The sequence below is a fragment of the Apodemus sylvaticus genome, chromosome 9, assembly GCF_947179515.1.
Source record: "Apodemus sylvaticus chromosome 9, mApoSyl1.1, whole genome shotgun sequence".
NCBI lineage: Eukaryota > Metazoa > Chordata > Mammalia > Rodentia > Muridae > Apodemus > Apodemus sylvaticus.
In genome coordinates, this window is record NC_067480.1 from 52,866,038 (window position 1) to 52,882,997 (window position 16,960).

The 16,960-nt window shown below is 41.8% G+C and overlaps 1 protein-coding gene across 2 annotated transcripts in view; it reads right to left on the reverse strand.

Moving 5' to 3' along the window:
* Positions 1–12,301: 12,301 nt before the first annotated feature.
* Positions 12,302–16,960, reverse strand: part of LOC127692719 (cytochrome P450 20A1) — a 40,343-nt gene continuing 35,684 nt past the window's right edge. The window contains exons 12-13 of one of the 2 annotated variants that reach the window (XM_052193332.1): positions 13,187–13,276; positions 12,302–13,065 (exon numbers count right to left, since the gene is read on the reverse strand). In XM_052193332.1, coding sequence (XP_052049292.1) covers positions 12,888–13,065; positions 13,187–13,276 — 268 coding nt within the window. In that variant the 3' untranslated portion in view covers positions 12,302–12,887. The remainder of the gene's footprint in view (positions 13,066–13,186; positions 13,277–16,960) is intronic. The other variant, XM_052193333.1, reaches the window with a different exon arrangement.

The following is a 16,960-nucleotide window of genomic DNA, read 5'->3' on the forward strand; positions in this document are numbered from 1 at the left end:
AGAGGAAGATAACTATCCAGTGTTGAAGAGAACAGAATCTGTACAGGAAATATGGAAGTGGTTAATGAGACTAGGAATAGTGGCACCCATCTTACTGCAATACTCCAGAGGCTGAGAGAGGAGAATTGAGGTTCAAGACCAGCTTGGGCTACATAGCAAGCCTTTTTGTGAGCACCTGTGGTGGGGAAGTACAGGGCTCCCCCTGCTTAAGAAGGAATATATATATATATATATATATATATATATATATATATATGCACTTATGCTTGAGAGATATAAAGAGACAAGCTCAGTATCACCTAAATTAGGTGAAAATCATGCAGATTAACAAATAATAATACCAGTCACATATATTACTCATGATTTTAATATTGTATATTCCTTCTAAACAGTAATTTGTACTGTGTGTGTGTGTGTGTGTGTGTGTAGACCTGGTTCTTCCTCCCGGTCCCATGCTCCCAGAAATAAGGCTCAGACTCAAAACATATTTACAAAACCTCGGCCATATGGCTACGCTTTTCTCTGACTAGATCATAACTTAACCCATTTATTTTAACCTACATTCTACCACATAGCTGGTTACCTGTGCATCGGGCTCCTCACATCTTCTTGGGGTGAATCTCCCATGTCTGACTCTATCCCAGAATTCTTTCTGCCTCCTGGATGTCCCACCTTCTATTCTACCCTTTCCTATAAGCCAAAGTTTTTTAATTGACAGATGATATATCCATACAATACAAAAGATATTCTCTGTACGTGCACATGCATGTGTATGTGTATGTGTGTATGTGTGTGTGTGTGCTTGCTCACGCACACACACATGCATTTAAGATCTAGTTGGATTGTTGGGACCGGTGAATTTGCTCATCTTAAATGTTATAAAACTATTTTCCCAAAACCTAGAGTTTGTATTTTGCAATTGTACTATCAGCTTGATACCAAGCAACAGTTAAAATCTCCTACTTTTTTCCTTTCTTATGTCAGTCCTTCCAAGACACCAAGTACATACATCATTTTCAGTATCCACAGGAGATTGGTTACAGGCTTCTCACTCTCATATCAAAAATGCAAGTATGCTCAAATATCTTATATAAAATGAACTGCACACATACTCTATAGGTTAGACCACATCTAGATTAATTAAAATGCTTAGTGCCATGTAAATGTTATACAGATATCTGTTTTTCCTCATTGACTAGGTAATAATAGCAAACAACAAAAGTCAGTGTGAGTTTATTCTAGACTTGTTTTTTAAAATAATTTCACTCATGCAGTAGTGGCACACACCTTTAAACCCCAGAACTCAAGAGGCAGAGGCTAGAGGATCTCTGTGAGTTTGAGGCCAGCCTGGTTCCAGGACAGCCAGGACTACACAGAGAAATCCTGTCTCAATAATAATTTTAATATGATAATAATAATAATAATTTCAACCTGCAATTGATTGAGTCTACAAACTACAGATATGAAAGCCATAGGTACAAAAGGCAAACAGTATTTACTTTTAATGATTTACATTATAGGCTTTGTCACAGATTTTAATCCTCATTCATCTTTTGAATAATCTGTCATCACCACAGCCTAAGCCTGGCTTAAGTATGGCCCCTGGGTTCATGAGAGCCTTTGGTAAGAACAATGAGAGGTGCTGGAGCTGAGGTTCCACTGATAATGTGGTTCTCTAGAATTGCATGAACTGGGGATGTGATGTTGAATGCCTGGGGCATTCAAGACTGTCTCAGTCGGGAGGAATGATGCTGAGGCTCTGGTAGTGTAGCTCAATGACTGATGCACTTATCCTGTGTGATGACCTGAGTTCCTCCTCCAGAACACACAAAAGAGACATAGTTTGTTTCATGTTGTCTCCATTGGGATTTCTGTTGCCATGATAAAACATGACTGAAATCAACTCAAGGAGGAAAGGGTTTACTCCATCTTATAGCTTGTAGTTCATCATCCAGGGAATTCAAGGCAAGAACCTGGCAGAAGGAACGGATGAAGAGGCATTTGAGTGCTGCTTATTGGCTAGCTCCTTCTGATCCCTCCCATTCACTGCACTAACCGGGCCCAACCTTGCTTAGCTTCCAAGATCAGACAAGATCCAGTGCATTTAGGGTGGTATGGCTGTAGGCTCAGCCTGCTTTCTTATAGTACCCAGGACCACCAGCCTAGGAATGGTACTGCTCACAATAAGTGGGGCTGTACTGTCTAGTCTTGTGTAACATGACTCAAGCTAGAGTCAGTATAGTGGAGAGAGCATCAATTAAGAAAATGTCTCCATGTGATTGGGCTGTAGGCAGGCCTGTAAAGCATTTTCTCAATTAGTGATCAATAGGGGAGGGCCCAGTGCCCTGGGGGTGGTGCCATCCCTGGCCTGGTGGTCCTGGGTCCTATAAGAAAGCAGGCTGAGCAAACCATGAGGAGCAAGCCAGTAAGCAGCATTCTTCTATGGCATTTACATTAATTCCTGCCCTACTTGAGTTTCTGTCCTGACTTCCTTTGGTGATGAACTATGATGTGGAAGTGTAAACTAAAGAAACCATTTCCTCCCCAAATTGCTTTGGTCATGGGATTTCTTTACAGCAATAGAAACCCAAGACATGGGCCTTGCTTGGCATACTTGCCTATATGGAAAATCTTGTATTCATTTGGGGTGGGGAACATTCAAGACAGGATTTCTCTGTGTACACCAGTTTGGCCCCAAACTCACAGAGATCTGATTGCCTTTGCTTCCGAGTCCTGGGGTTAAAAGCATGTGCCACCACCACCAAGTCAAGGAAACCCTATAAAGATATTTTGTCAATTCAGAGTCTCTCTTCCCAAAATACTCTTGTTTGTGGCAGGTTGACAAACTGACTAGCACACATGCTGAAAAATAATTAGTGATATTTTCTTAGTGTATTTGTTGATAATGGTATGTGTGTGGTTGGTTAGATTTGTCTTGTTTTTTAAACTAGGTCTCTTGTATTCCAGTGACATAGTTTTCGCCAACTTGACACAAAAGTAGATACACCTGGGAAGAGAGAATCTCAAATAAGGAATTGACTCCATCAAACTGGCCTGTGGACATGTCTATGGGACATTTTTTCAATGATGATTGAAGTAGCAACCCACTGTGGATGGTACCATCACTTAGTTGGTGAGCCTGTGTCACGTAAGAAAGGTCACTGAGGAAGCCAGAGGAAGGGAGCCTGTAAGCAGCATTCCTCCACGGTCCTCAGAATTAACAGAATTTTTATTACTGAAAATCGACCTTCATGTAATAACATGAGTTTGAAATGTACCAGTTTTTCCAGTCCATTAAAAGCATTAAACTTCTATTTCAAATATAAACGGGATTTGCAGGTCTGTCTAAAGTTTTGCTTATTTTGGAAAGTGCTGGCAATTGAGCCTCATGCTTCAAACATGTTAAGCATAGAGTCTACCACTGAGCAATACCACCTGCCTAGCATTTTTTGACAGTCTGCTTTGTGTCCATTTTGATAATATACAAACAAAGAGGTTAGATTTGGGGCCAACTACTAATTAGATATGGCGGTAATAGTATGATTCACTTCTAAAGCACAAGGTTGATAAGGGTAAGGCTGGCCGGGTGGTGGTGGCACACACCTTTAATCCCAGCACTTGTGAGTCAGAGGCAGGCGGATTTCTGACTTCGAAGCCAGCCTGGTCTACAAAGTAAGTTCCAGGACAGCCAGGGCTACACAGAGAACCCTGTCTTGAAACAAACAAAAAACAAAAACAAAAACAAAAGATAAGAGTAAGACTATCCTTGCTTATTATTTAATTTGTTTTCTGTTACCATAGCTAAATATTATGCACTGGGTAGTTTACAGAAAATAAAGGACTGTTTGGCAGTTATTCTGAGAACTGGAGAGGGCTTGGCACATTCTTCTAGTCACAACATAAGTGACAGAAAGTGACACACAAGGTAAGACAGAGGAAACTTGTTATCTAAGACCTTTCTTATAAATCCATCAACACCATCCCACTAGACTATAATAAAATACCGGAGGCAAGTCACTTATAAAGAGAAAGGGGTTAATTTTTGCTCACATCTCTAGAGACTCGAATACAACACCAAGGGCTTATTTCTTAGGTCTTGTCTAAGGAGAACCTATGGTGGCAGGAGTTTATGGCAGAGGCACTTACCTTAGGAACCAGGAAGCACAAATAGCTACTAGGAAGTGGCAGAGTCTCACAATCTTCCTGGGGGGGACACTCCCATTACCAGAGGCATCTCTAAGTTTCTACCTCCTTCCAACTGTGCTGTGTTAGCATCCACTTTGAGCACGTGTTCCTTTTGTCTAAACTATAGCCCAGCTCCCCTCATGACATCATTTGGTCCTAGGTATCTCCCAAAGGCCCCACCTCCAAAAAACATTCATTTATGAATTCAGAAATTAAATTTCTTTTTTTTTTCTCGAGACAGGGTTTCTCTGTGTAGCCCTGGCTGTCCTGGAACTCACTTTGTAGACCAGGCTGGCCTCAAACTCAGAAATTTGCCTGCCTCTGCCTCCCAAGTGCTGGGATTAAAGGCGAGCCAACACTGCCCGGGCGGAAATTAAATTTCTAACATTTAGCCAGGAAGTGGAGGGGACACACCTTTATTCCCAGCAATGAAGCAAATGGATCTCTGAGTTCTACAGAATAAGTTCTAGGACAGCAAGGGCTACATAATCCACAGAGCTGTGATTTTTGTTAAAGCCATTTTGTGTAGCTTCTTGGAAATAAAGGAACACAGGAAATCTTGATATTTTTAAATGGCAGAGAACAGTGGATTTAACTACACTTAAAACACATCTATTTTCCTTATTCCAGGAATTAACAAGATACTTCTTCCAGATCACTGTTAAATATGTGTATCTGTGTGAAGAAGTGAATGACTTAGATGGCTATTTCATGGTTCTTTTTTTTTTCTTTTTTCTTTTCTTTTATTAATTTATTTGTTTGTTTTTTGTTTTTTTCGAGACATGGTTTCTCTGTGTAGCCCTGGCTGTCCTGGAACTCACTCTGTAGACCAGGCTGGTCTCGAACTCAGAAATCTACCTGCCTCTGCCTCCCAAGTGCTGGAATCAAAGGCGTGCGCCACCACACCCAGCCTGTTTCATGGTTCTTATGATGAAACTTCATCCTAAGAGAAATCTTCCAACAGGAAAAAAAAAATCTTTGTCAAGTATGATTCAACGACAGGAGGCTATGAGGTCCATCCATAATGACAGTAGAGATAGTGTTGAAGACACTGATGGTACCTAGCATAAAGTCAGTATTTCACAATCCAGTCCTGCTAAAGATTGTCCACAACTGTAGAAGCTGGCTATAAGTCTCAAGAAGTTGTCAAGTGTCTTCAGCTGAGCAGTGGTGGTGCATGCCTTTAATCCTAGCATCCAAGAGGCAAAAGCAGGTGGATCCCTGTGAGCTTGAGGTTGGCATGGTCTAAGGACAGCCAGGGCTACATAGTGAGACCTTCCCCTGCCCCCCAAAAAAGTGCTGGTACCGTGGTGGTAATCTGTTCAGGCAGGTTTCTTTTGTTACTGAAGTAGCTAATTCCAGAACTGAGAATGTTGTATTATCTTTAGTGGTATGTTAAGCTTGCTTTTGCTGTTGTTGTTGTTGTTGCTGTTGTTCTTGATTTATTTTTTGATGTAATGGGAATTAAGGATAATATCACATAAGGAAAAATAAAATATTAATGTCTTTCATACTTCGATAACTTCCAAGAAGTAAACGGCCAGTTTGGGTTTTTGTTGTTATTGTTTTGGTTGGTTGGTTGGTATCTTGTTTTGTTTTGTTTTATGTGTTTGTTTGCTTCTTTGTTTGTTCTAGATAGGATTTACTTTGTGTAGCCCTGGCTGTCATGGAACTCATTCTGAGGACCAGATTGGCTTTGACATCAGAGTTGGGCCTGGTTCTGCCTCTGAGAACTGGAACCACCAGCCACCAGCACCTGACTAACTTTGAACTTTATTTTAAACTTAAGAAAAACACAAATAATACAGCTCTTAAAAGAAAAAAAAGATTTATTTATGCGTATGAGTGCTCTATTTGCATATATGCCTGCATGCCAGAAGAGAGCATCAGATTACATTATAGATGGTTGTGAGCCACCATGGGATTGCTAGGAATTAAGCCCGGTCGGGCCTCGGCAAGAGCAGAGAGTGCTATTTAACCACTGCCACTAAGCCGTTTCTCCAGCTCCCACAACTACTGCTCTTTAAGAAATGTATAAATAGGGCTGCGCAGAAGGCCCAGGGGCACAGTGATTGATAAAGGTGTGATGGAGGGTCAGGAAAGATAAAACCGAGTGGTACGTGCTATGGAGAGAGGAGGGACTGGAGGTGTGATGGTAGGGACAGGTGAGAGGGGTGGCGCATGCGGTCCTTGCTCGGTTGGGTCAGTGGGATGGTATACAACAGTTTGGAGCTTAAGCAGATGCAGTCTCAGGACCCAAACCTGCTTCCTGGCTGTGAGATCCTTCTGGCCCCTGGGCAATGCCTGAAGCCAAAGGTGAAGTCACTGGAGGCCATGGTGGTGTCTCTGCCCATGCTGCTGTTGCTCCAGCTGCGCTGCCTGGCAGGAGGGGGTGGGGCATCCTGATGGAAGATGTATGTATAGCCTGAGGTCATATTGAAGCATCCACAGCTGTGCAGCTGTTGAAGGTCATGAGTGGATTGGTGGCCCTGGTGTGGCCAAGGATGTGTTAATGTCTGTAGCCATGATCCAAAGCCCATGAAGATGCCCATGGCCTGAGCTGTCACCGGAAGCCAAGGTAATGTCTGTGGGTAAAGAAGAATTGGCCCACCTCTCCCCCAGCCACTCTCAGGTTCTCTTTCGCTGATGGCTTCTGCAGGTGCAGGCAGAGGAAGGCTCATCCTAGGGGTGGGGGGTGGGGCGTTCTGGTCACTAGGAATTTGACCATGCCCTAGTGAGTATATTCACAGAACAAAATAGACTTGTTTTTTCCTCCTTTTTTTGGGGGGGGGGATAGGTGGGGAGACCACGGGGTGGAGGAGCTGACATGGAAGACTGGGAGGTGAGCATGAAAAGGGTACATGGTGTGAGATCCCCAAATAACCAATTTAAAACATAATAGTCATATATATGTATGTATGTATGTATGTATGTATGTATGTATATATATATATATATATATGTATATTTGAGTTCAAACAATAGTAATGGTTACTGTTACTCTAAGATACAAGGAGCTACCTACATTCTTATCAGACCTTTGTTTTAGAAATCTGTAACACCAAAACTGAGGGAGAATTCCTCCCCGAATCCTGCCCAGCATTCTCCTTACTCCCGACAGACAAACTAGAGTGTTGAAAGTGAAAACGCCCCCGAAACTCGGCGTGGGAGAAGGGATGTGTTGAGAGCATCTCTTGCTGGAGTTTGGTTATTCCTGCACACCTTGGGGTTCAGAGTCACCCTGTGACGTCAACTAAGACTGTCTCAGGGAAGCTGCAGCTGTTTAGGGGCTGACCAAGGTTTTTGATTCAGCATTTACCAAAACTTCCTAGGACCTTGCTCTAATTACCATAAACAGAAATTCGGAACATGGATTTCCAAAAGTACTAAATTTTATCTTTAAAATCAGATCAGTTATGACCATAGGGAGAGAGTAAGGTGGGATTAATCGTGGCAGGCTCACATGTCACAGGACTGCCCTATTGCTGGATTCACATTTTCTAAAATTATATGATTTCTACAGGGCACCACCCATGTAGAAGCATACCACAGTGCCCAATTCTTGTGATTAAATTCTATATTGGAAAAGATGAAAACCTCAAAGAGACAGACATAAAATTTACACACACACATTAAGAAAGGTTGTCATGGCAACTTTGCTGGAAGATATGTATTTTTAAATGTAAGTAAATTTAGCATTCAAAACACATTTGCTTCTCCCTCAAAGGTTCTTCATCAAGAACATTTTAAACTTGTTTTCAAATTCATTTTGAATCTACACTTTGAAAGCTTAACAGAACCCCGTGCCAGTAAGAGCAGCATAGGCTTAAGAACATTTTCTCTTTGCAAAAGATGCAAAGAGAAAGTCTAATACTTTTATTCCATTCCCAGAAGTCCTACCTAGGTAGCTGCCTCTACCATTTTGGTATGGCTACACCATCAAATCCCTGGAAGAGCCAGTTCAGCTCTGAAATCAACTATCTACTCACCAATGTCCACGTCGCATAAGCAATGGATGGTGAGGACTGTACTTAGCCAGTGTAGGCATGTGATTAAACAATTCGTATGAACGGTGTGGCGTCTTCCTGGAAAGATAACTGAATCTGATCCTCCTGTTCATACACTAAAAATGAAACAATGATTTGACTCCCAGCAGTTTTTCTTTTCTTTGAGACAGGGTCTCACTCTGTAGGCCCGATAGCATTGAACGCACAATTCTCCTGCCTCAATCTCTCAAGTACAAGTGCCACTATGCCTGGGTCAAAGCTTTGGACATTTTCCTTTCCATGATGAAGCACAAGAACAGACAGACATGATGACAATGTTACACCCATGTGGTCCTGTTTTGATGCTGGGGACTGAACCCAGGGCCTTGTGGGAGCTCAGCCCCTGTCCCCTAACATAGCCGTTCTTGCTCAGGGCTGCGCCATAAGCAGTGCCTAGTATAAAATTTAGCATGACAAATGGGTAGGAATGGGGTGGTCAGGGCAAGGGTAGAACCAGAACAGGTGAGTTGGGAGCCAGCTGGGATACAAGTGACCCTGTACCCAAAACAAAGCAGAAATGCACCAGTAAATCCGATTGAAGGAACTGAAATAACCTGAAGTGTCGAAGCTCACACCGTTTCATTTGCCCTTTCTGCTTTCATTCTGTAGCACAGGATCCTTGTCCCCTGCATTGGGACTGGATGAACAAGCCATCACACCCAGTGTGTGTTTGTTGTTACCAAACTTCTGAAGGTCCCCAAAGAATACAGATCAAGCCAGAAGGCATGCTGAGAAAATTTGCTGTCAGAAGTGGGGGGCTTAGAAGGATGGGGTGTTTGCAGTTAACTGTTACAGCCTTGCTTATATATATATATATATATATATATATATATATATATATATATATATATATGAAGGTCTATGAAAAAAATAAAGATTCAAAGTATCCCAAGGCCACAAAACTACTCTTTTATCTTTAAAACATTTTTAAAAATGTATTTCTACTTGTATATATGAAGGGTGTGTGTGTGTGTGTGTGTGTATGCCAGGTGTGTGCAGGTACCCATGTAGGCCAGAAGAGGGCATCAGATCCCTTGGAGATAGAGTTAACAAACAAAGAGCCACTTAACATGGGCACTGGGAGCCAAACTAGGGTCTCCTGGATGAGCATAAGGACCTTTAACTCTTGAGCCACTTCTCAGGCCCTTAAAAACTTTAGATTTATTCTTTGCAATTTCACACACACACACACACACACACACACTGTATTTTGGTTGTATTCAGCCCCATTATCTTCTCTTACCTCCCTCTCACTCTCTCTGAGCCTTCTTCCCCATAACCCCCTCTATTACTTTCACGCTTCCCTTCACTCTCTCTGACCCAGTGAGAGGTTGGTTTTTTTGTTTAATTTTTGGTTGTTTTGGCTTCGTTTTTCAAGACAGGGTTTCTCTGCATAGCCTTGGTTGAATTGAAACTTGCTCTATAGACCAGGCTGGCCTCGAACTCTGAGATCTACCTGCCTCTGCCTCCCAAGTGCTGGCATCAATGTCATGTTCCACCACCACCTGACAACCCACTGAGTTTAATTAGAGCTGCTTGCAAGAAAGAGCCAGGTGTCTGGCTATTGACTGGAGCACAAGCAACATCCCAGTGGCTATACCACTGAAGAGAAATGGCCTGCTCGGCAGCCATTCACCGTCAATAGCTCCTTAGCTAGGTGCCAATCTACCATAATCACTTTATTATCCATTTAAAAGCCTTATTAAGATTAAATAATCCAGTCCTGCAAGACTCTTGCTGCAAGTCACAATGAGGTCCTGAAGAGCCAGCAGAGACTAGTGAACAGACAACATATTTTATTCGTGTTGCCAAACCTGTACACTTTGTGGATGTGGCACTGGGGTTCACACAGAGAGCCTCGAAACTGACAAGCACTGACTGTGATTTCTAGTCCTTTGGTATTTCTGTGTGTGGTATGTATGGGTTCACAGACAGAGTCTTTCACTGGCCTCTCTCACAGAGGAAGCTGGGCTTGCTGGCCAGCAAGGCCCAGGGATCAGCCTGCCAGAGGCTCCACAGGAGGGCACTGCACCCGACTTACCTGATTTCGAGGGATTTCATCCCGTTCTCGTGTTTCCCTGGCAACTATTTTACCAACTGCAGCTACTTTTCCAGTCCCAGAATTCCCATTAAAAAACAGAAACAAAAACAACAACAAAACTCTAAGAAATGATTTCTTTGTGATGCATTAAGTTCATTGTGGAACTGTGGGCAAAACAGTTCACTGGCTGCCACCCCTAAGCTCTGCTCCCCTTGCTGCTGAGTTATTCACACAGCCTCATCTATTAGCAGTCAAGCCAGGCTCCCCTCCGGCTTACCAAGGGACCCTATCTCTGTGTATCCTAGCTCATTGCGTAGCAAACCTCACCTGCTTTAACATTCCCCTTATTTCCAAAGGTCATGCTGACACCTGGTTTACAGATCAGCTGCCTATTCCAATCCTTCAGCAAGGTTCCAATCTACTCACCGAGCGAGGACAACTCAAAACCAAAACCACAGAACCACAGGGGGAGAGACCAGCTTGAACAGAACTTACGAAGACAACAAGATAACAAAGAAGAAATTTCACTTAAGGTTTGGAATATATTCTATAAATTAAGTGTGTGTGTGTGTGTGTGTGTGTGTGTGTGAGAGAGAGAGAGAGAGAGAGAGAGAGAGAGAGAGAGAGAGAGATTGGCATATAAATGCTACAGTTTGACTACCCGTCTGTAATCAAGAAAGGGACGGTTAGAAAAGGAATGCAGGCTGCAGCAATTAAATTCTATGTTAATTGTTCATACTTTCTACACTTATTTGATCAATAAATACTTCATAGAATAACTCAACAACTAAGATGTGTGTGTGTGTGTTCAAACATGCACATATTTTGTAACTTGAGATTTGTAACCCTTGGAAATCAAAAATGAAGTCAGTTGTATTAAAATAAGCAGTTTGCAATGGCTCCTTATCACTGTGTCTTTGGCATTCTTCCTAGAGCTGTCTGAAAACGAATGTTTACAAAGAAAAGGGACTTTTGAAACATTTTATAATTTCATTTATTTGTGTGTGGGTGGGTATGTATATATGGGTCAGCCAGAGGCCGACTGGTCAATTCCTTCTTTCCATCATGTGGTCTCAGGGATTAAACACAGGTCACCAGGCTTGGTGGCAGAGCCATCTTGCAGAGCCAGGAAAAAGTATTTCTTAACCAAACCAAACCAAAACAAAACAAAGCAACAAGTAAGAGTAGCAGCAGCGTCTGGGGCTCAGTGGTAAGGATTCTGGGGTTCTTCATCATTATAGCACAAAACAAACATTGAACTAAAATATAGTGCCATCAATGAAGCATTATAAATAAAACTTACTAGTGCTAAAGTATATTTTGAACAGTTCTTAAAATATTGCCTAAATAATTCCAGCACTGCCTCACTTACTAGAGACTGGACACTGGCATAGAGAGCTCTGTCCTTGTCTTTTGTCCATGCGTCTTACTGTGTATTTCTCTTAACCGATTTGTTTTTAATTTTTTTGTTTTTGAGGTGCTGGGGGTTGAACTCAGGGCTACACACGCAAGCCAAGTACTTTAACACTGAGCCAAGTTCTCAGATCCTAACAGTTTGTGTGAGCCCTGTAATGTGCATATTCTCCTGCTCTGTCGACGGCTTACAATTTCTTCAGCCATCTGGGTTTCTTCTCCCCAGCCCGCTTTGGACTCCTTCCTTCCTCTTTCTTACTAAAGTGTTCATTTTGTCTTCTTTAGGGCATGGTAGCTAATTTCCAACTTGGGAATTCTGTTTCTCTGCACGAGCAGAATTTAACACAGTGCTGTGAGATTTCCAGAAAATCAGGATAAGCTTCTGCCTCAGTTTGTCATATAAGAGGGGCACTCATTTGAAACACATTTGGAAGCAACTGTGCTATTCCCAGATGATTCTGAACCGTTTGACATGCTGAGCCACGTGCAAGCCTTTAGATGAATAGTTAGGAGCACGAGAACAGCAGATGCTAGACAGAATGCCCAGGGACTCACTAAATCCTAATGAAAATGACTAAGACACATTAATACTCAGAAAACGAAACAGTCCTCCAAATAAAATGACAGGTGATTTATTAGAAATGCAAAAAGAAGCGACATTAAGTCTCTCTTTTATGAATATTCAGAAAACATGATTCCACAACGTGCCCAAAAGAATCCTCTAAGATTGCTCTTCTGACAGATCAAACTGAAAACATCAAGATTGGAAATCATGGCTTAGCCAGGCGGTGGTGCCGCAGGCCTCTGATCCTAGCTCTCCAGAGGCAGAGGCAGGTGGATCTTTGTGAGTCTGAGGCCAGCCTGGTCTAAAGAGTGAGTTCCAGAGCATCCAGGGCTACACAGAAAAAAAACCTGTCTCAAAACCCATCCCCCCACAAAATAATAATAAAAATGAAAAAATAATGGCTTAGAGAATGATGCAAATTAAAAGAAAATTATACTTTCCTGTTAAAGTTGTCAATGTAAGTATAAACATACATCATACAGTAAGAAAATTTGACATATAAAAATCCAAATTTACATCATGAAGCACTAACAGGTTTTACATTACAAAGTGATACTGGGTTTACAAAAGGACTCAGCACATATTCTAACTGGGCATTTCCCTTCATCTACTTAACAGACTTTAAGTGCATAAATGTCTAGTGTCTTTTGGAGACAGTGATCCAAGCTTCTTCCCTTGGTGACGTGACCAGTTCATACTTCATTTCAAAAACTTGTGTCTCCACAGCAAGCAGGCGAAGCCTCTTCAGCAACGCACACACAAGCACTGTGGTCACCACGTAAGCAAACCTGGTCCAGAAGAGAGCCAACTGGTTACTAAAGGTCAAAAAGTTGACATTAACAATGATAGCGCTTGGTCTCTTAAGAGAGACCATCAAATTCCAGGCAGATGGAGGACATGGTATCCTTCAGTCCCCATTGCCATCTTGTCATTTACCTCAGTTCTGGGCATTCCCACGTGCCTGAGAAGCCAAGAGAAGAGAACACCTTCATCACTGGCTCGTCAGCAAAGCGGTCTGGATCAAACCTACAAGGAAAATCCAAGGTCACCACAAAACAGATCCACTTGTGCCTTAGACATCAACATGAAACGCATAGCTGTGGTAGTTGAAATCTTTTGCCATCATATTATACTTTATTATGCTTCTAAACCATCAAACACACAGATGTTTAATCACTTGCTGTTTATGAATATGCTACCTCTAAATGATAAAAAGAAAGAAAGAAAGAAAGAAAGAAAGAAGAAAGAAAGAAAGAAAGAAAGAAAGAAAGAAAGAAAGAAAGAAAGAAAGAAAGAAAGAAAGAAAGAAAGATTCTTCAGAGCCAGTAAGGCAGCAGGATCCTTCCTGAAATACAAGGATGAGCCAAAAACCAGATAATATCTGAATAAAATCCAGGCCACCGGATCGACATGTAAGTCATTTCACATTGTTCCTCTGTTAAAACCAGGGATTCAAGCCCTGGAATGTCACTTATTTACTGTACTTACATCTATTATAAGTGACAGATATTAAGAGGCTAAGAAAGGTCTTACTTTAGACTTTCCTTGTCAAATGCAACTGGAGAAGTAAAAAGAAAACACGTCAACTCCTTTTAAAAAATCTATTTAAAAGATAAGGATCCAGTACTGATAGTGTACTGACAGAACCCAGAGGCCTCAAACCAGACCCACAACTCATTGAAATGAACATCTGCAAGCAAAGATGTTTCAACAAAAGGGTAGCTGTGGGACACACTGAAGCTTCCATGACTAGGTATTGTTTGTTTTCTTTTTTTTTTTTCTTCTTCTTTCATTTCTTTTTGTGGGGTAGGTTGCAAGGATGGAGGGTGGATATGAAGGGATGGGGAGATGAGAGGTCTGGAGTGCATGATGTGAAATTCACAAAGAACCAATAAAAGGTTAAACAACACGTACCACTACTGTTCAGCTTCTATTTAGATTCTAATGAGCACATTTAAGAGTGATGTTGCAGATTATTAATATTTCAGCATTTGCAATGTGCCAGAAACCATATCCATTGCATTAATCTAACTTATAGATGGTCTTGGGTATCTATACAATGAAAAGACTTGAAGACCAACAGATCTGTCTCTATTGTCTTTTTTTGTTTTGTTTTGTTTTGTTTTTGTTTTTTTGAGACAGGGTTTCTCTGTGTAGCACTGGCTGTCCTGGAACTCACTCTGTAAACCAGGCTGGCCTCGAATTCAGAAATCCCCTGCCTCTGCTGAGATTAAAGGCATGTGCCACCACTGCCTGGCTTCTGACTCTATTGTCAAAACTGTATAAATTTAACAACTTCTTTAGCCAATTTCTCCATCTGTAGAGTGTTCAGCTCACTGGGCTCTAGGAGACTTTAGTAAATCAGAGGACCAGGAAGTCTGCTGTGAAATCTCAACAGCATGGCTGCCTGAACAAGCTCTGAACAATTTCAAGAGTTGACCTTCCCAAGATGGGGAAATGTCACCAGGCCCCACTGCCAGATCTACCAACTGCTGTGAGTGGAGGAATTAGTCTTCTCCACACATGGGCTCTCCATCCAACATCCACGACCAGCCTTAGAAACGTATACGTGCAGGCAGCACAGTGCAGACTCAGCAGGTTGTGCTTATATGTTGATTCATTTCTAGTCATGTGCAGCAACAATGGTCAAAGAAGAGGAGGATATTGGGGGGACAGAAAACAGGAGAGGGAGAGAGAACAAGATGTGTTTATGTTTTAATTAAATTAAAAGCAAGCAAAAGACCAGGCAGTGGTGGCACACACCTTTAATCCCAGCACTTGGGAGGCAGAGGCAGGTGGATTTCTGAGTTTGAGGCCAGCCTGGTCTACAGAGTGAGTTCCAGGACAGCCAGGGGTATACAGAGAAACCCTGTCTCGAACCGCCCCCCTCCAAAAAAATGTTTAGCATAGCAACTGCCCTGGAGTGTTGCACACATTTGTCAATATTTGTTACATAGTAGGTGCTTTACTAAGTATTCTACCAATTACCACTTTCTGCTTGTCCACACCTCAGACATGGGAATTGTTCCCTTTCTGCTCAAAGGGCTGAGGCAGCAGGCTTGTTCTTTGGGGAGCAACACAGTTCCTAGGCAAAACGAACTGATGCTGGAGCCAAAGTAGCTGAGTCTGAAGATTATGGCTTTCTTTCCTCCTCCCCTTCCCTTTCCTTCTGAGATAAACTCTTCTGATGTAGCCCAGGCTAGCCTCCAACTCACAATCCTCCTACCTTCTGACTTCCAAAATGATAAGATTACAGACATACAACACCATGCCCAGCGAGTGTTCCAATTTCTTATTTTGTTTTTATCAAATATGTAAAGTTATAGTCTTAGGCAATTATAAAAAAAATACAAAATCCTAGTTCAAACGAAAGTGCACAAATGTTCATAGTAGCTTCATTCATAATAATAAAAATGAAAATTAACACAATAATATCCTTCCGTAGCTTAATGGCATACAAACTCCACTTAATGGAATATTACTCCACCAGGAAAAGAACTTGTAACAATTTACTTGAATCTCAAAGGTATCAAATTTTGGGAAAAAAGTCAATCCCCCCTCCTTTGTTCTTTCCTTTATCCTTCTCCATGTGACAATTATAATAATTAACCTATGGTTTGTATTGTCTGAGTTCTGCATATCCATCCATATTTCTCTTTGGATGAGTTGCTTCTCAAAGTACGGGCAGCAAGGACAAGGGTCTCTTGATACAACTAAGGGAGTGCCCAGCTTCAGGGAACTCTCAGATATAATACTAACATTTATGTCCTCTGAATTCAATACCACAATGTAGCATCTATTCTCTTAGGGGGAGGTAGATATTTGTGATCAGGTCTCTTACTTTTTCGGCCTCCACTTCCCAATTGTTGGGATGACAGCTGTGTGTCACACCTGGCTCCATCTGTTCCTTTTAACATTTTCAATTTCTCTGAATCTTTTGAGAATAGCAGCAACACCAAACGTTCCAATGAAGTTCCTCCTTTTTCTCCCCTCTTTGTCTACCCCCTTTCCTCTCTCGCTCTATGGTACTAGGTCGGAATTCAGGCCTTGCACACGAGCAACATGTCCTGCTAGAGTCTTCATTTCACAATTAAACTTTACCAAAAACTTGGCATTTTTTCACATAGATTTTTTTTAAAATTAAGAAATGTCAAATTTTAGTTTTCTGTAATTATAGGCATATATTTTTACATCTTTAGTTTTGTTATTAAAGCCATTTGGAATATAAAGGTTAGCTAATAACTAATAATTTTAGAGTAAAATTTGAGGGTCTGCTGTTTTAGTAAGATTCTTTAAGCTGAGGGGTGATGGATCATGTCTTTAATCCCAGTACTCAGGAAGCAAAGGCAGGCAGATCTATGAGTTTGAGGCTAGCCCGGTCTACACAGTGAGTTCCTGAATAGCCAGGGTTACACAGAGGAACACTGTCTCAAATCCATGCCCCACCCCCATGCATAAAAAACAACAATTCTTTAATGTCAGGATACTTAAAAACAACCTCAAGTGCTGGGAGTGTTCCCTTGCCCGTCCTTGGAGTGGTGGTGACACCAGCAGACCTTTCCCTTGGGCTTTGCACTGCCACACGATCTCAAAACAGCTGCATGTTTCTAAGCTTTTTCACGGTGGTAAAGACCAGCCTACCACCTTACGGCAAACGGCAGTGGCTCGGTCTTCAGCTCAGCTCCCCCGTTTCCATGCAGGACACACAGC